Here is a 20,014-nt window from a genome sequence, read left to right on the forward strand (position 1 = left end):
AAAGATTCCAAAATAATTCTGTTATAATTTGTGTCTGGCTTGTCCCAAGCAACATTGGGTAATTTTTCAAAAAGGGAAACGTGTGTATGAGCAATGTTGGACTCAATCAAATTAAAACTGGAAAGACATCAGAAAATATGGAATGTCGTGTCTTAGCGCTTTCAAAGAAAAACATTTAGCCCTTAGATTCTAACACACCATCGAAACTTCACAGTAAATACGCAAGCACAGTCACATATATCTCTGGTAAATGTTTATTAAGGGTCTGAACTAATAAGACAGTGCACTGACTGTTAACATTTGAGTGACCCTAAGATTAATGAGACTGGTTATTTGCTTTTCTTATTTGTTACGGTTAAACCAAGGGAAACAGGATCCTCTAACATAACAGTGACTTTCAGGCCTTTTGCCTCCAGGATCTGCAAGTGCTCCATTTCTCTGATTGATTTCTTGTTAAACAAGCCATCATTTTCCTCCTTCTGGAGCATGGCTTGGTACAGGCTGTCATCCAGTGTTATTTTGCTTTCTCGAATGCTCAAGATACACACTGGAGGGTCTGAATCACTGATGATGGGTGGTTTGTAGAAGAGTACCACCAGTTGCTCATCACCACACTGGTAGCTGATAAGCCCTGCACAACCTCCATCTGGACTTTCTGTGAAAGTAATTTTCTTCTCTTCCCCCATTTCAACAGGCTCCAGTGGTGACATTGCCTTTCCAGTCACAATAAAAAGCCTACGAACAAGGACATTCATTCAACGATTTAACATTGTTGAAATAAGAGAATTCATAATAAAATAAAACAGAATTTTTTTCATCATCATGTCATTGATCTTGTATGCAGTAAGGGAGGTACTTGAGGCAAAGCCCATTTACTTGGGCCTCCATCGCTTTACTCATCCATCAACATTTCTGACTCATTTGGGGATTGGGTGCATGAGCTGTGGAAATGAGGTCAATTCTCCCATAGTTTCCTCAACAACACTGGGCCACTGGGGTGCCTGAGGAATAGGCCATTGAAGGCTTTCCAATTGTAAGAGGCCAGGCTCTTGCACTACCAATCATTCAAAGAGATTGATTCTGGGACAGAAACTGGCCCACTTAACAAAGGAAGCATTCCCTCTGGATACCCCACTACTTCAGTGTGCACCGATTCTGAATTTCCTGTGTTTTGTGCCCAGTGATCCCAGTAATGAATTAGCACCAATTCCACGCAGTCATGTATGTCCAATCCCAGGAATTGGGATGGATCCACTCCACATTCGTGGGTGACTGAAGCTCTGCCTTTCCCAGAATCCCCAGCCCCATCAATCAACAATTCCCAAGTTAAACAGGATTAGATAGACAGGATTTATTCCCACTTGGAAATAAGTGGACGTATAAGTGAGAGGCAACACGGTTTTGTGGAGGGGAGGTCATGTCTCACAAACTTGATTGAGTTTTTCGAGGAAGTGATGAAGATGATTGATGAGGGTGGGGCAGTGGATATTATCTACACGGACTTCATTCAGGCCTTTGATAAGGCAGACTGTGAAGTCGCATGGAATCAGAGGTGAGCTGGCAAGGTTGACATAAAACTGGCTCGGTCAAAGAAGTCATGATGTGGAGATGCTGGTGTTGGACTGGGGTAAACACAGTAAGAAGCCTGACAACACCAGGTTTAAGTCCAACCAATTTATTTGATAGTAAATTTACAAGCTTGAGGTTTGCCCCTTCATCAGGTGAATGGAGAGTTCTGGCCTCAGACAGAGCATATAACAGCACAGACAGTTTACAAATTACTGATTAGAATGCGAGTATTTACAACTAACCTGCTATTCAAGTTTTGAAGAGGCCGACAATGTGAGTGGAAGGAGCATTGAGCACAAGTTAAAGAGATGTACCTTCGGGTAAGCATTCTCCAAGGCGGCCTTTACGACACATGACAGCGCAGAGTCGCTGAGCAGAGACTGATAGCCAAGGACGGTCTCAACAGGGATCTTGGGTTCATGTCCCACTATCTGTAACCCCCATGACTTGCCTGGGTTTGCAAAACCTCACTTACTGTACTGTCTGGAGACAATACACATCTCTTTAACCTGTGATCAGTGCACCTTCCACTCACATTGTCGGCCTCTTTAAGACTTGAATAGCAGGTTAGTTGTAAAGACTTGCATTCTAATCTGTAAACTGTCTATGCTGTTATATGCTCTGTCTGAGGCCAGAACTCTCCATTCACCTGAAGAAGGGGCAAACCTCGAAAGCTTGTGAGCATACTATCAAATAAATTGGTTGGACTTAAACCTGGTGTTGTCAGACATCTTACTCGGTCAAAGAAGACAGAGGGTAGCAGTGGAAGGGTGCATTTCTGAATGTAGGGCTGTGACATTTGGTGTTCTTCAGGGATCAGTGCTGGGAACTTTGCTGTTGTAATATATGTAAATAATTTGGAGGAAAATGTAAATGGATTGATTAGTAAGTTTGTGGACGGCACAAAGGTTGGTGGATTTGCAGATAGCAATGAGGACCATCAGAGGATAGACAGGATATAGATCAATTGGACACTTGGGCGTAGAGATGGCAGATGGTGTTTAATCCGGATAAATGTGAGGTAGTGCATTTTGGAAGGTCTAATACAGATAGAAAATATACAGTAAATGGCAGAGTATTGATAGGCAAAGGGATCTAGGTGTACAGGTACACAGGTCACTGAAAGTGATAATGCAGGTGGAGAAGGTAGTCAATAAGGCTGATGGTTTGTTTCCCTGCATTGACCAGGGTACTGAGTTTAAAAATTGGCAAGTCATGTTGCAGTTTTATAGAACCTTAGTTCTGCCGCACTTGGAATATAGTGTTCAATTCTGGATGCCACACAACCAGAAGGATGTGGAGGCTTTGGAGAGATTCATCAGGATGCTGCCTGGTATGGAGGGCATTAGCTATGAGGAGACCCGATCCTCTACACTAGTAGAGAATCCCACCCTCCCACCTCCTCTAACCTAATTATAAGTGTGGGGAAGTTTTTTTTATTATATTTTTTATTTTTCTGCTGGTAATTGCTTCAGGGATGGCAGTTCAGGCAGTAAGCTGCATCTCCTGTGGGATGTATGTGGTGAGGGAATCTAGTAGTGTTTCAGGTGATTTTACTTGTAGGAAGTGTGTTAGATTGCAGCTTCTGGAGGAGCGTGTAAAGGAGCTGGAGGTGGAGTTAGAGGAACTCCGCATAATTCGGGAGGCGGAGGTGGAAATTGATAGGAGTTATAAGGAGATTGTCACTCCTAGAAATGAGTCTTGGGTCACTGCCAGGAAGAGGGGAAAGAAGCAATTGGGGGGACAATCCCCTGGGGCTGTTCCCCTCCAAAATAGGTTTTCGGTCCTGGAGGCTACAGTTGAGGAGGAATCAACTGGGGATAGCCAAAGGGAGCAGGCTGCTGGGGGTGAGCCTAGTGTGAAAGCTCAGGTGGTTAGGGGATGTAAAAGATTGGGCCTCGTGATTGGGGACTCCACAGTTAAAGGGACAGATAAGAGAGTTGGAAGTAAAGGTAGGGACTCAGGGCTGGTGTGTTGCCTACCAGGGGCTGGGGTCCGGGATGTATCAGAAAGGGTATTCAGGACTCTTAAGGGAGAGGGAGATCAACCCCAAGTTATAGTTCATGTGGGGACACATGACATAGGGAGGTTAAGGGAAGGGGATATTAAGCAGAGATTTATGGAGTTGGGGTGGAAGCTAAAGGCCAAGTCAGACAGAGTGGTTATCTCCGGACTCTTGCCTGTGCCACGGGATAGTTTAGAGAGGAATAGAGAGAGGGAAAGTTTGAACTCGTGGCTGAGGGGTTGGTGCAGGAGGGAGGGGTTCAGGTACTTGAGCAATTGGGGCTCATTCTGGGGAAGGTGGGACCTCTATAAGAGGGATGGTCTACACCTGAATCAGAGGGGGACCAATATCCTGGGGGCTAAATTTGCTAAGGCTATGCAGGGAGGTTTAAACTGATTCGGAGGGGGGGTGGGATGCTGAGTAGAGGGGTTGAAAGTGAGGGGGGCATAGATGGGGACTGCAATGCACAGCATCGCAGGGGTGGGGTGGAGCAGGGTTTGAAATGCGTATACTTTAATGCGAGGAGTATTCGCAATAAAGTGGATGAACTTGCAGCGTGGATCAGTACCTGGGACTTTGATGTTGTGGCCATTTCAGAGACATGGATAGAGCAGGGGCAGGAATGGTTGCTGCAGGTCCCGGGGTTCAAATGTTTTAGTCGGAGTAGAGAAGGAGGTAGGAGGGGGGGAGGGGTAGCATTATTGGTCAGGGATTGTATCACAGTGTCAGAGAGGAAGTTTGATGAGGACTTGTCTGTTGAGGTAGTATGGGCGGAGATTAGAAATAGGAGAGGAGAGGTCACCCTGTTGGGAGTCTTTTATAGACCTCCTAAAAGTTCTAGAGAGGTTGAGGAAAGGATTGCGGAGACGATCCTGGTTAGGAGTGATAGTAATAGGGTAATTGTTATGGGGGATTTTAACTTTACTAATATTGATTGGAATTGCTATAGCTCTAGCTCGTTAGAGGGGTCAGTTTTTGTGCAAAGCGTGCAGGAAGGTTTTTTGACTCAGTATGTAGATAGGCCAACTAGAGGTGAGGCTATATTGGATTTGGTGCTGGGAAATGAGCCAGACCAGGTGCTAGACTTGGAAGTTGGTGTGCATTTTGGTGATAGTGACCACAATTCGGTTACGTTCACCTTAGTGATGGAAAGGGATAGGCATGAACCTCGGGCTAGTGGTTTTAGCTGGGGGAAGGGTAATTATGAGGCTATTAGGAGAGAATTAGGAAGCATAGGTTGGACTAGGAGATTACAGGGACTGGGAGCGTCTGAAATGTGGAGTTTTTTCAAGGAGCAGCTACTGCGAGTCCGTGATAGGTATGTCCCTGTCAGGCAAGGAGGAATTGGTAGGGCTAGGGAACCGTGGTGCACCAAAAAAGTTTTTTCGTTGGTTAAGAGGAAAAAGGAGGCTTATGTTCGGATGAGACGTGAGGGCTCGGGTAGTGCACTAGAAAACTTTAGATTGGCTAGGAGGGAGTTGAAGAGTGAGTTAAGAAGGGCTAAAAGAGGACATGAGAAGACTTTGGCTGATAGGGTTAAGGAGAATCCTAAGGCGTTCTATAGGTATGTCAAGAACAGAAGGTTGGTTAGGGCAAGATTAGGACCAGTTATAGACAGCAGAGGGAAGTTATGTGTGGAACCGGAGGAGATTGGAGAGGCATTGAACCAATATTTCTCTTCGGTGTTCACGCAGGGGGACATGGATATAGCTGAGGAGGACACTGGGTTGCAGGGGAGTAGAATTGACAGTGTTGCAGTTGATAAGGAGGATGTGCTAGATATTCTGGAGGGTCTGAAAATAGATAAGTCCCCTGGTCCGGATGGGATTTACCCCAGGATTCTCTGGGAGGCAAGAGAAGTGATTGCTGAGCCTCTGGCTCTGATCTTCAGGTCGTCGTTGGCCTCTGGTATAGTACCGGAAGATTGGAGGTTAGCGAATGTTGTCCCATTGTTTAAGAAGGGGAACAGAGACTTCCCTGGGAATTATAGACCGGTGAGTCTCACTTCTGTTGTGGGCAAGGTTTTAGAAAAAATTATCCGGGATAGGACTTATAGTTATTTGGAGAGTAATGAATTGATTGGAGATAGTCAGCATGGTTTTGTGGCGGGTAGGTCGTGCCTTACTAACCTTATTGAGTTTTTTGAGAAAGTGACCAAAGAGGTGGATGGGGGTAAGGCAGTGGACGTGGTGTATATGGATTTTAGTAAGGCGTTTGATAAGGTTCACCATGGTAGACTTCTGCAGAAAATGCAGATGTATGGGATTGGGGGTGATCTAGGGAATTGGATCAGGAATTGGCTAGCGGATAGGAGACAGAGGGTGGTGGTTGATGGTAAATATTCATCATGGAGTTCGGTTACGAGTGGTGTGCCTCAGGGATCTGTTTTGGGGCCATTGCTGTTTGTAATTTTTATTAATGATCTGGATGAGGGTATAGTTGGGTGGATTAGTAAATTTGCTGATGACACCAAAGTCGGAGGTGTGGTAGATAGTGATGAAGGGTGACATAGTTTGCAGGAAGACTTAGACAGGTTGCAGAGCTGGGCCGAGAGGTGGCGGATGGAGTTTAATGCGGAGAAGTGTGAGGTAATTCACTTTGGTAGGAATAACAGATGTGTCGAGTATAGGGCTAACGGGAGGACTTTGAATAGTGTGGATGAGCAGAGGGATCTAGGTGTATGTGTACATAGATCCCTGAAAGTTGGGAGTCAAGTAGATAAGGTTGTTAAGAAGGCATACGGTGTCTTGGCGTTTATTGGTCGGGGGATTGAATTTAGGAGTCGCAGTGTCATGTTGCAACTGTACACAACTCTGGTGCGGCCGCACTTGGAGTACTGTGTGCAGTTCTGGTCCCCACATTACAGGAAGGATGTGGAGGCTTTGGGGAGGGTGCAGAGGAGGTTTACCAGGATGTTGCCTGGTATGGAGGGGAGGTCCTATGAGGAGAGGCTGAGGGATTTGGGGTTGTTTTCGCTGGAAAGAAGGCGGCTAAGAGTGGATCTTATTGAAACATATAAGATGATTAGAGGTTTAGATAGGGTGGATAGTAATAGCCTTTTTCCTCTGATGGAGAAATCTAGCACGAGGGGGCATGGCTTTAAATTAAGGGGTGGTAGTTATAGGACGGATGTCAGGGGTAGGTTCTTTACCCAGAGGGTGGTGAGGGAATGGAATGCCCTGCCTGCTGCAGTTGTAAATGTGCCTAGTTTGGGGGCGTTTAAGAGATCCGTGGATAGGTTTATGGACGAAAAGGGATTGGTTTAGGTTAGTGGGTCATTGTTTTGTAACTGGTCGGCGCAACATCGTGGGCCGAAGGGCCTGTTCTGCACTGTAATGTTCTATGTTCTATGTTTTTTTAAACTTGGTTTGTTCTCACTGGAGCAACGGAAGTTGAGAGGAGACCTGATATAAGTCTACAAGATTATGAGAGGCATGGATAAAGTAGATAATCAGAAGCGTTTTCCCAGGGTGGAAGAGTCAGTTACTCGGGGTTTAATGTGTGATTTGCAGGGTTTAAAGGAGATGTACAAGGCAGATTTTTTACTCAGAGAGTAGTGGGTGCCTGGAACTCATTGCCGGGAGACGTAGTGGAAGAGGATGCGGTAGTGACTTTTAAGGGGTGTTTTGACAAGTACATGAATAGGATGGGAATAGAGGGGTATGGTCCCTGGAAGGATAGGGGGTTTTAGTTAAGTCGGGCAGCATGGTCGGTGCAGGTTTGGAGGGCAAAGGGCCTGTTCCTGTGCTGTAATTTTCTTTGTTCTTTGTTCCTTCAAAGTCCTTCAACGATGGGGAACTGTGTGAGCTTATACAATGTTATGTTGTCATCTCCGATGTTAAACATGCCGGAGATTATTTTAACATGGGTATTAATACAATTGATCCAAGTCTGCTCAACTTCCACACTTGTAATTTTCCGTACAGTTCACTCCCACCTTAGACAGGAAACACTGAGCTCCGTGTCCTACTGCCCTGGCTGAGATTGGATAGCAGAGTGCAGACAGGGAACTGAACTGGAGAAGTGGTCTGTCTGACTCTGAGCCAATGTGAGCAGTGTATTTTACTCAGTGCTGTTCAATATTGTTTCAGGAGGGGAAAGAAGGCCAGGAACTGGAAGAAAATACTTACTGTGGATCAGTCAGCGTGATGGTCTTGGTGTCATTTTTGACATAAATGTGGGCAGGAATGTCACCAGCCTGCTTTCTGTAATAGAGAATACACAATAAGTGTCAGATACAATAGAAATTAGAAGGATCACTCATTCCCTGGTTGTAGGGTTGCTAACCCTCTGGGACTGTCCTGAGATTTGTCGAACTGAAGATCAATCTTGTAGAAGCTGGCAGTCACGCAGTGGAACCTCCAGGAATGCGTTTCCACTATTGTTGACAAATGCACCTGGTGGATATATTTATGAAAGTGTCAAACTGATTGGTTTGATTGACCTCAGCAATACAGAACTGTGTAAGGGTGTAAAAACTGTCCTTGCTGTAACAGTGCTGGGAGCAGAATAAAATCAGCCCGGGCTCTTAGTCTGGCTGGCTAATCATTGATCAGTGCTGGAACATTCATTTCTATGAATATTGTCTAAAAACAGTGGTGACAGCACCTTTATTATGTTGCTTGTGGACACTAATTGTCCATGCTGACATTTATACCTGACTCAATGGAGAAAATGATGCCCATGGACTCTATAGTACATTCTAATCTCTGCTCCCCAATTAGCCCATGAAGGTGAATTATGTGTTTCATATTTTAACCCGAATTAAGATCAAGCAGCTTGACATTGATAAGGAATTGAACCTGGAATTTACATGGACAGTACTAGTTAGTTGGTCTCAGATATGGTCTCAAAGTTACATAATGAGGGCAATTCTTCCAGCCTGCTGCACTGCTCGAGTGCTGTCCTCCTGGCACTGCCCACTGGGCATCCTGGCACTGCCCACTGGATGTTGGTCAATGTCAAGGGGGTGGGTCCTGAGGGGGTGGGGCCTACTAAGATTGTGAGGAAAGGGGTACCTGATGGGCACTTTGCATTAGCAATTGGTTGGAGAGGGAGGGAGGAGGATGGATATGGGGAGTTTCAGGCTGGGCATTGGGGCGGGTGGTCATGGTGGCTACTGGTCAGGAGGGCCACAAAGGCTGCCAATCAGGGACATGATCCAGGGAAGCAATTGAATACTGGCAATCAAGAGGCCGGTGATGGATTGCCAGTGCTCATGCACTGAATTCACCATTGACAGATCGACACATGCGCAATGGCCCACTCAGTGCACTGATGACAGTCTCTCCAGTAGTCCCTCTATGGCACACTGTGATGCACAGACTGCTGGAGATTGATTCAACTAAGCCCGCCCAAAAATGAGTGGAAAAAACCCTCCTATTCCTGTCTGTTGGGCCGTTAAGATTTTTTTGGGGAGAATCGCTCAATGCTCTATTTTGTTGAATTTCTTTCAGTCACTTAGATGGAAATCTGCCTTTATTCAGAGCTCAGTATCTTAATATAAACACTTTCTCAGTGAGCTTCACATAGGATGCAATTCTTATCACTTGTCATATCCTGCAAAACCAAATGTTATACTGACAACATATTGAAGATAAACTTTCCCTTAAATGTAGAACATAGTTAATACTTAATCAGCAATTTCCTGTTTCTGCTGAGTAACATTAAAACTCGTTGGAACAAACTTTGTGATTTTTTTTCCCCATAACTACAGTCCTGCAAGATCTTGAATGGAAAGTAGCTGCTAGATAAAGGAGTCCCAGGTCTAATATCTGTGCAAATCCGCAAAATCAAAAAACATTCTATCATTTGTCATGAAATAAATCAGCAAGCAATCTGTTTTGCTGCTGTCATAAATCATTAATTTAAAGAATTCTGTCTGGACAAGGATACAGTGAAAATTGAACATATGAAGCTTGACTTGCACCTTGTCAATTACTATTCACTTCAAAGGATGAAACTGCACTGAAGCTAAATGTACAGAACATACTTACCCTAGGTCAACCTTCGTAATGCTTTATATTGGGCCACTTTTGATGTTATAGTTGGTACTGATCCCAGTGGCAATCCATTAATTACGATTGCCATTCTCAGAATAGCCTCATTATCCTAACTCTCTGTTCCCTGTTAGTTAAACAATCAGCTATCCATGCCAATATAATAATAGCTTAGTATGGTAACTTTTTTATGTGGCAGCACCTCAAAAGCCTTTTCGAAAACAAAATATACTCCAGCTTCTGGTTCCAACACATGAAGCTGAAATAACCCTTTGTTTTTAACATAGAATCCCTACAGTGCAAAAGGAGGCTATGTGGCCCATGGTGTCTGCACTGACAGCAATCCCACCCTGGTCCTAACCTCAAAATCCCACACATTTACCCCACTAGTCCCTCTAATTGTTGCATCCCAGGACAGTAAGGAGCAATCTAGCATGGTCAATCCACCCAACCTGCACATTTTTGGACAATAAGGAGCAATTTAGCACGGTCATTCAACCTAACCAGCACATCTCTTAGACTGTGGGAGGAAACTGGAGCACCCAGAGAATTCCCATGCAGACACAGTGGGAAAAGGTGCAGACGGTGACCGAAGCCGGGAATTGAATCCAGATCCCTGGAGCTGTGAACTTTGAAACAATGATATGGACCAAGCTAAATGTTCCAGACATACTTACGTTGGGTCAGCCTTGATAGAGCGTGTTTGTGGGTCACTTGTGGGGATAGAACGACTGCAATTGTTGTAACTGACATAGGTAGTGTTTCCCATTCTGCTAGCCTGTAAAGGAGAATAGAAAGTTATCATCAGATACAAATGCAGTTTTAAAATCTAAAATGCTCCCTGATAGTAGGGTTGCAAACTCTTCAGGAATATTCTTAAGTCTCAGAAATTGAAGGTTGATCTGCAAGAATCGGCTGCATGCAATCTGGGGCCAGTAAAAAAAAATCATAGAATCCTAGAGTGCAGAAAGAGGCCCTTCGAGTCTGCACTGAACACAATCCCACCGACCGGGAGAGAGGCGGGGGGAGTGAAAATACTAATGAGAAAAGCATGGAGAAAGCAGGAAAAGATACTGGCAGCTCACATTAAAGTGAATCCAAACTCTTCTATTAGCAGATAAATAATAAAAGGGTGATAAAAGAGTCAGGCTGATTAGGGGTTTAAAAAAAAGGGATTTCCATGTGAAGGCAGGGGAAATGTGCCACTTTCCCCTTTCACAAACTCTTTGGAGCCAGATCGACCAGCAGTGTTGTATTTGACAGACGTCTGATGTGGGAGATGGCAATTTCACATCTTATGGCAAGCTGAACTCTGATTGTGAAGAGATGCTTCAGAAAGTAGTAATTATTTGACTCTTACCTGGCTCCTGGAAGTGTTGCTGCGATGCTTTGGCTCTGGATTCCTGTCTGATGTGCAGACTGAGGCTCACCATCTCTGGTTTTATATGTTTCAAACTAGCAATAGGATTAGTCTTTCAGCCAATCACAGTACAGTTACTTGGAATTTCAACATTATTTTTGATCAATTTTACAGAGAATGGGTGTTGCTGGCAAGGCCAATGTTTATCACCATTCTGGAATTTCTGTTTAAGAATGTGGTGATGAGTCAAGCAGAATCTATCTAACCAGTATGACAGCTGACCAGCTTTGGAGATTTGCTGTGTAGAGTCAGGTAATGAGTCCAATATCCAATCCTTGATAAGCTGCAATTTATTTCAGTTAAACACTGAGAAGACCAAAGTTTTTACCTTCAACCCCACCACAAACTCTGTGAACTCACCATCAATTCCATTCTGTTCCTTAAAGCAAGGAATCTGAAAGGAGAGGAGGACTGGAGAAAAACTCAGCAGGTCCAGCAGCCTCTATCAGGAGACCTGCTGAGTTTCTCCAGCCTCCTTTGTTCTTGTTCCATTCTGCTCCATGGTCACTTTGAGCCAGAATGCTGACAGTCTTGTCATCGAGTCTGACCCCGAGCTGAGCTTCAGTCTCTATTGCTGTACATCAAAAAGACATCTCCTTCCACCTCAGGCTTTGTAACAAAAATTGTGGATTTCCTGAGTGGCGGGTGATGTTAAAATTCTCTCTGGAGTGACAGCCTGACACTCGATTAACCGTGGAAGTGGAAAAGTTGGGTTCAGCTGCATTAATAACTTAGTAGTTGAATGACATTAGTCAATAACCTCAATCTGCTCCTGTCCGTGAGGTAAACTCAGTATTTTAAATCAATCCAATTCAGTTTTATTAATTTAAATTCAAAGCTTTGTCAAATGTTCTGCAAGATTGTTAAAGAGATTGACTTATGGGAATGACTCTGATACTCTGACCCCCCTTTGCCAATCGATGATGGTTTTGGACTGTTGTAGTTTGGAGTTTACAGTAACTATTGACCATTATGTCCTCTGCCTGCCAGACTGGGTTAAGAGGGATCTTTTCTCAGTGACTCATGCCCACCATGACCACAGTCCATTTTCAGGGGTTGAGAATGATTGTTCTCTGGAGCAGTGTACCTGGTGGCTGTGGTGAGTGTTTGATTTTACTTTGGAAGCTTTTGACTGCATTTCCGGTTCGCGGGATTTTTGTGAGTACTTTTTATTTCCGTAGTGGAAGTCAGGCTAGGGGCTAGTTGGGAAGGGAGAGCGGGGGGAATAAAAAGAAGGCGGTAATAGACAGCGGGCAGCGACGGGAGCAGGCAGCGGAGTCAGTGGGAGCAGAGTGAGAGCTGTAAGGGCTTTGGCTCGCTGGGCTTAGGCGAGAGCAGACATGGGCAAGGTGAGTTGCTGGTTCCATCTTTCCTGTGTTGCATTTCGGTACATATAATTCCAAGGGAGGTCAGGACATGGCAGGGGCTATGGGGAGGCGCTTTAGCTGTGTCAGGTGCAACATGTGGGAGTTCTTGGAGGCATCACGTCTCCCGAAGGCCCACATCTGCGTCTAGTGTTTAGAGCTGCAGCGTTTGAGGGCCCGGGTCAGGCAACTGGAGCTGCGATTAGAGGATGCATTTCTGGTTCGGGAGAATGAGGAGTTAATGGCTATGAACCATGAACAAGTGGAGGTCCCACGGCCTGGGGGACAGGATGGGTGGGTAACTGTTGGGAGGGGGAAGAGGAAGAAGAAGAATAGTCCTGGTCCAAAGACCACCCCAGTGGCCCCCCAAAAGGCATCGACAGGAGTACAAAAGGAAAGACAGGAGGGCCAGAATGACTCAGAGGGAAGGAAGGGGGCTGGCAATGAGATAGTGGTGGGGGATGGGAGGGTCAAAGGAATTGACAGGCGGTTCTGTGGGCAAAAGCGTGACTCCAGGATGATAATCTGCCTCCCTGGAGCAGGGGTACAGGATGTATCAGAGAGGATAGAGGGAGTTTTGAAGGGTGAGGGGACACAGGCTGAAGTAATTATACACATAGGAGAAAAGGACGTAGGAAGGCAGAGTAGGGGGGATGTACGTCGGGAATTTAGGGAGTTTGGGGCCAAGCTGAGGAGCAGGGCCTCCAGGGTGGCATTCTCTGGTCTGCTGCCTAGTACCAGCAGGGCTAGGAATAATGAGATCATGCAGCTGAATGCGTGGCTGAGGGATTGGTGCAAGGTAGAGGGCTTCACTTTTGTCGATCACTGGGAAGTATTTGTGAGAGAAGGGCACCTGTACAGGAGGGATGGGGAGCATTTGAATGGGAGGGGGACAAATATCCTAGCTGGGAGGTTAGCTGGAGTGTTTCGGCAGGGTTCAAACTAATATGGAGGGGGGGTGGGGATGAGAATGAGACTGATAGCTCAATAAAACTGGGATTGAGAGCGAGTTGGGTGACAGGGTAGGTTTGGGTGAAAGGAATAATATCAGGGGAAATGAGGATCCGAGCGGGTCTGGAAGGTTGGATTGCGTCTGTTTCAATGCGAGGAGTGTAACGGGTAAAACGGATGAGCTTAGGGCCTTGATGTTCGTGAGGAATTTAGATGTGGTGGCAGTAACGGAGACGTGGTTAAAGGAAGGGCAGGACTGGCAGCTGAATATTCCTGGGTATAAGTGTTTTAGGTGTGACAGAGGAGGGTTGAAGAGAGGTGGTGGGGTGGCGTTGTTAGTTAAGGAGCACATCACAGCAGTGCAGAGGGAGGACAATATGGAGGAGTTAGGGATTGAGTCGCTGTGGGTGGAATTGAGGAATAGAAAGGGAGCGATTACTATGCGAGGGGAATACTATAGGCCACCCAACAGCCCGAGGGCAGTGGAGGATGGCATTTAGAAAGACATTTTAGATAGATGCAGAATTAATAGGGTGGTTGTAGTGGGTGACTTTAATCTTCCTGGAGTGGATTGGAAGGTGCCTAGAGCTGGGGGTACGGATGGGGAGGAATTTGTAAAATGTGTGCTGTGTCCTTGGAGCAGTACATAACTAGCCCGACTAGGGAGGGGGCTATACTGGATTTAGTTTTGGGTAATGAGCCAGGCAGGTGGTTGAGGTTGCAGTAGGCGAACATGTGACTAACAGTGACCACAAGTCTGTCTCCTTTAGGATAAAAATGGAAAAGGATGAGTGCCATCCGAAGGGGAGGGTGCTGAACTGGGGGAAGGCGAGCTATAGCCGGATTAGGAAGGAGCTGAAGGACACTGATTGGGAGAGGTTGTTAGTGTGTAAGTCCACGGTTGGCAAGTGGGAGGCTTTCAAGGGCAAACTGATAATGTTGCAGGAACGACATGTGCCGGTAAAGAGGAAGGATGGGAAAGGCAGGATTAGAGAGCCGTGGATTACAGGGGATATTGAGGACTTGGTCAGGAAGAAGAGAGTGGCATATGTTAGGTCTAAATAACTGGGAATGGGGAGAGCGCTGGAGGAATATAGAGACAGCAGGAAGGAGCTTAAAAGGGGAGTTAGAAGGGCGAAAAGGGGGCATGAAATGGCTTTGGCTGATAGGATTAAGGAAAATCCAAAGGCATTTTACTCTTATATTAGGAACAAGAGGGTGGTTAGAGGGAAAATAGGTCCTCTTTGGGACAAAGGAGGGGAACTATGCATTGAGTCTGAGGGAATGGGGGAGAACCTGAATGAATACTTTGCGTCGGTATTCACGAAGGAGAGGGGCTTGGTGTCTTGTAATGTCTTGGAGGGAGCTGTAGATCAGTTGAAGGAAATATCCATTCCGAGGGAGGAAGTGTTAGGGTTTTTAGGTAGCATAAAAACTGATAAAGCTCCGGGGCCTGATGGTATTTATCCCAGGCTGCTTAGGGAGGTGAAAGATGAAATTGCTGGGCCTCTGACGCAAATCTTTGTCTCTTCTTTGGACACAGGTGAGGTCCCAGAGGACTGGAGGGTAGCTAATGTGGTACCGCTGTTTAAAAAGGGCAGTAGGGATAACCCTGGTAATTATAGACCAGTGAGTTTGACATCGGTGGTAGGAAAATTGTTGGAGAAAATTGTTAGGGATAGGATGTATAAGCATTTGGAGCGTTGCGATCTGATTAGGGATACGCAACATGGCTTTGTTCAGGGGAAGTCTTGCCTTACAAAACTGGTAGAATTTTTTGAGGAGGTGACAAAAACGGTTGACAATGGGCGAGCTGTTGATGTCATCTATATGGATTTCAGTAAGGCGTTTGACAAAGTCCCTCACGGTAGGCCGGTAGAAAAAGTTAAGGCACATGGGATACAGGGACAGGTATCTAGATGGATTGAAAACTGGCCAGGCAACAGGAGACAGAGAGTAGTAGTGGAAGGGTCCTTTTCTAGATGGAGGTCTGTCACCAGTGGTGTGCCGCAGGGCTTAGTACTGGGACCTCTTCTCTTCGTAATATATATAAACGACTTGGAAGAGGGCGTACGTGGTGTGATCAGCAAGTTTGCAGATGACACCAAGATGGCAGGATTGGCGGATACTGAGGAAGATTGTCAGGTGACACAGCAGGATATAGATAGGTTGGTATACTGGGCAGATAGATGGCAGACGGAATTTAATCCTGACAAATGCGAGGTGATGCATTTTGGAAGGAATAATGCAGGGAGGAGTTACATGATAAAAGGTAGACCGATTAAGAGTATAGAAATGCAGAGGGACCTGGGAGTGCAAGTGCACAAGTCTCTGAAGGTGGCAACCCAGGTGGAGAAGGTTGCGAAGAAAGCTGATGGAATGCTAGCCTTTATAGGAAGGGGTATAGAGTATAAGAGCTGTCGTCTAATGCTTCAGTTGTACAGAACGTTGGTTAGGCCGCATGTGGAGTACTGCGTCCAGTTCTGGTCACCTTACTACCGGAAGGACGTGGAGACCCTGGAGAGAGTGCAGAGGAGGTGTACCAGGATGCTGCCTGGTATGGAAGGACTGGGTTATGAGGAAAGATTGGGTAAACTGGGGCTCTTCTCCTTAGAAAGACAGAGATTAAGGGGGGATCAGAGAGAGGTGTATAAAATAATGAAGGGTATAGATAGAGTCAACAGTGGCAGGCTTTTCCCTAGATTGGAGACAAATATCACAAGGGGTCACGAGCTAAGGTTGAGAGGGGAGAAGTATAATTTGGATACTAGAGGGAGGTTTTTCACACACAGGGTCGTGGGGGTATGGAATGCACTTCCAAGTAAGGTGGTGGAGGCAGGCACTCTGGACTTGTTTAAGGTTTACTCAGATAGGCACATGAGTGAAACAGGGATGGAGGGTTACAGGAGACGGTTTTAGAAAGGGTCAGAGCCTCGGGACGATACTGGAAATGTAATACTACATGTTAATGTTTTGTCTCTTTGATCCACAGGTGTCGGTCCACCTTGTTGTCTAACGAGGGGCATGTACACGGTGGGTCGTGCGTGGGCTGCTCTCGGATGTTTCGAGAGTGGCCTAGTACTTTGCGTTGTTGTGTGTGCTTTAACCTGGACCAGCAGATGGGCACCACAACAGCTCAGTGACTATCACTGCTAGCTGTGCAGATACATGGAATTGGGCCAGTGTCTGTGGGAGTTTGCGCATTCTCCCTGTGGTTGTGGGACAGTGTCTGTGGGAGTTCCTGGAGACACCACGTCTCCGGAGAGTCCACATCTGCACCAAATGTCTGGAGTTGCAGCGTTTGAGGGGCTGGGTTAGGCAACTGGAGCTGAGGCTGGAGGATTTATTTTTAGTCAGGGAGAATGAGGCGCTAATGGATAGGAATCACGTTCAAGAGGGGATCCTAGAGCCCAGGGAGGGGGGGAATGGGTGGGTTACAGTTAGGAAGGGGAAGAAGAAGAGGAGTAATGTTCCAAAGGCTACCCCAGGTGTAGTCTCTCAAGATATCAGGGGGAAAGCAACAACTGAGGTGGAAAGGGCACGAGGGGAAGACCGTAATGCCTCAGAGGGAAGGAAGGGGGCTGGATGTGAGACAGTGGTGGGGACAGGAGGGTTAGAGGAATTGATAGGTGGTTCTGTGGGCAAAAGTGGGACTCCAGGATGGTAGTCTGCCTCCCTGGAGCAGGGGTACAGGATGTGTCGGAGAGGGTAGAGGGAATCTTGAAGGGCCAAGGGACCCAGGCGGATGTAATTATACACGTAGGAGAGAAGGACATAGGAAGGAAGAGCAGGGGGGATATACGTAGGCAGTTCAGGGAGTTGGGAGCCAGGCTGGAGTGCAAGGCCTCCAGGGTGGCGATCTCTGGGCTGCTGTCAGTGCCCAGTAATAGCAGGGATAAAAATAATGAGATCCTACAGCTGAATGCGTGGCTGAGGGATTGGTGTAGGACAGAGGGTTTTAGTTTTATAGACCATTGGGAAGTCTTTGTGAGGGAAGGGCACTTGTACAAGTGGGATGGGGAACATTTAAATGGGAAGGGCACAAATATTTTAGCTGGGAGGTTAGCTGGAGTGTTTCAGCAGGGTTTAAACTAATATGGAGGGGGGGTGGGGAGGAGAGAGACAGCTCAGGCACTGGGAGTGGGAGTGAGTTGGAGGTCAGGGGAAGTCTAGTTGATGGGAAAATCTCCCAGGAGAAGGAGGATCGAGTGGGCCTGAGGGTCTTCAGTGAGGAGTGTGACGGGTAAGACGGATGAACTTAAGGCTTTGACGTTCGCGAGGAATTTAGATGTGGTGGCAGTGACAGAGACGTGGTTAAAGGAAGGGCAGGACTGGCAGCTAAATATTCCTGGGTATAAGTGTTTCAGGCACGACAGGGGAGGGTCGAAAAGAGGAGGGGGAGTGGCGCTCTTAGTTAGGGAGCACATCACAGCGGTGCAGAGGGAGGATAACATATAGGGGTTGGAAATTGAGTCTCTGTGGGTGGAGTTGAGGAATAGGAAGGGGGCCATTACGATGCTAAGAGTGTACTATAGGCCACCCGACACCCCACAGAACAGGGTTGTTGTAGTGGGAGATTTTAATCTCCCTGGGATGGATTGGAAGGTGCCTAGAGCTGGGGGTTCGGACGGGGAGGAATTCGTAAGATGTGTATTGGAAGGATCCTTGCAGCAGTATGTAGATAGCCTGACTAGATAGGGGGCTATGCTGGATTTAGTTCTGGGCAATGAGCCGGGTCAGGTAGTTGAGGTTGCGGTAGGTGAACATGTGGCTAATAGTGACCACAACTCTGTCTACTTTAGGATACGAATGGAAAAAGATGGGTGCTGTCCTAAGGGGAGGGTGCTAAACTGGGGGAAGGCTAGATACAGTCGGATTAGGCAGGAGCTTAGGGATACAGACTGGGATACGTTGTTGGAGGGCAAGTCCACGTTAGGCATGTGGGAGTCTTTCAAGGGAAAACTGAAATGGGTGCAGGAAAAGCATGTGCCGGTTAGGAGGAAGGATGGGAAAGGTAGGATTAGAGAGCCGTGGATTACTAGAGATATAGAAGATCTGGTTAGGAAGAAACGAGAGGCGTATGTCAGATCCAAGCAGCTGGGAACGGAAAGAGCGTTGGAGGAGTACAGAGAGAGTAGGAGGGATCTCAAAAGGGGAGTTAGGAGAGCAAAAAGGGGGCATGAGATGGCTTTGGCAGGTAGGATTAAGGAGAATCCAAAGGCGTTTTACTCCTATCTTAGGAGCAAAAGGGTGGCTAGGGGTAAAATCGGTCCCCTCAGGGACAGACGAGGGGAATTGTGCTTAGAGGCTGAGGGAATGGGGGAGATCCTGAATGAATACTTTGTGTCGGTATTCACGAAGGAGAGGGGCTTGATGTCTAGTACGGTCATTGAGGGAGCGGTAGACCGATTGAAAGATCTATTGATTACGAGGGAAGAAGTGTTAGGGCTTTTAGAGGGCATTAAGACCGATAAATCTCCGGGGCCTGATTGCATTTATCCTAGGTTGCTTAGAGAGGCGAGGGATGAGATTGCTGGGCCTCTGACGCGAATCTTTGTCTCTTCTTTGGACACAGGTGAGGTCCCAGAGGACTGGAGGATAGCTAACGTGGTACTGTTGTTTAAAAAGGGTAGGAGGGATAGCCCGGGTAACTATAGGCCGGTGAGCTTAACGTCAGTGGTAGGTAAGTTGATGGAGAGGATTCTTAAGGATAGGATGTATGCGCACTTGGAGCATTGCGATCTGATTAAGGATACGCAGCATGGCTTTGTAAAGGGGAAGACTTGCCTTACAAATCTGGTAGAATTTTTTGAGGAGGTGATAAAAACAGTCGACGAAGGACGGGCCGTTGATGTCGTCTATATGGATTTCAGTAAGGCGTTTGACAAAGTCCCTCATGGTAAGTTGGTAGAAAAGGTTAAGGCTCATGGGATACGAGGCCAGGTATCTAGATAGGTTGAGAACTGGCTTGCAAAGAGGAGACAGAGAGTAGTAGTGGAGGGGTCCTTTTCTAGCTGGAGGTCTGTCACTAGTGGTGTGCATGATGTGGATGTGCCGGTGTTGGACTGGGGCAAACACAGTAAACCTGGTGTTGTCAGACTTTTTACTAGTGGTGTGCCGCAGGGCTCAGTACTGGGACCTCCTCTTTGTAGTGTATATAAATGATTTGGAAGAAGGAGTAAGTGGTGTGATCAGCAAATTGGCTGATGACACCAAGATGGCTGGATTGGTAGGCAGTGAGGAGCAGTGTCTGGCAATACAATGGGACATTGATAGGCTGGTATATTGGGCAGATACATGGCAAATGGAGTTTAATCCGGATAAATGTGAGGTGATGCATTTTGGCCAGAATAATGTATGGGCGAGTTATATGATAAAGGGTAAGCCTGTAAGGACTATAGAATCACAGCGAGACCTGGGGGTGCAAGTGCACAAGTCTTTGAAGGTGGCAGTGCAAGTGGAGAGTGTGGTGAAGAAATCCTATGGTATGTTAGCCTTTATAGGAAGGGGTAGAGAATACAAGAGCTGGAGTCTAATGTTGCAGTTGTACAGAACGTTGGTTAGGCTGCATTTAGAGTGCTGCGTCCAGTTCTGGTCACCTTACTACCGGAAGGACGTGGAGACTCTGGAGAGAGTGCAGAGGAGGTTTACCAGGATGTTGCCTGGTATGGAAGGACTGGGGTATGAGGAAAGATTGAATAAATTG

At 46.6% G+C, this 20,014-nt stretch overlaps 1 protein-coding gene across 1 annotated transcript in view; it reads right to left on the reverse strand.

Annotated features, from left to right (window-relative positions):
• Positions 1-238: 238 nt before the first annotated feature.
• LOC145356928 (uncharacterized) overlaps positions 239-20,014 on the reverse strand; it is a 50,953-nt gene continuing 31,177 nt past the window's right edge. The window contains exons 4-7 of the mRNA XM_080209929.1: positions 11,322-11,387; positions 10,251-10,351; positions 7,705-7,779; positions 239-735 (exon numbers count right to left, since the gene is read on the reverse strand). Coding sequence (XP_080066055.1) covers positions 330-735; positions 7,705-7,779; positions 10,251-10,351; positions 11,322-11,387 — 648 coding nt within the window. The 3' untranslated portion in view covers positions 239-329. The remainder of the gene's footprint in view (positions 736-7,704; positions 7,780-10,250; positions 10,352-11,321; positions 11,388-20,014) is intronic.

Source organism: Carcharhinus amblyrhynchos, chromosome 22 (assembly GCF_965287045.1).
Source record: "Carcharhinus amblyrhynchos chromosome 22, sCarAmb.v2.hapA, whole genome shotgun sequence".
NCBI classification, from domain to species: Eukaryota; Metazoa; Chordata; class Chondrichthyes; order Carcharhiniformes; family Carcharhinidae; genus Carcharhinus; species Carcharhinus amblyrhynchos.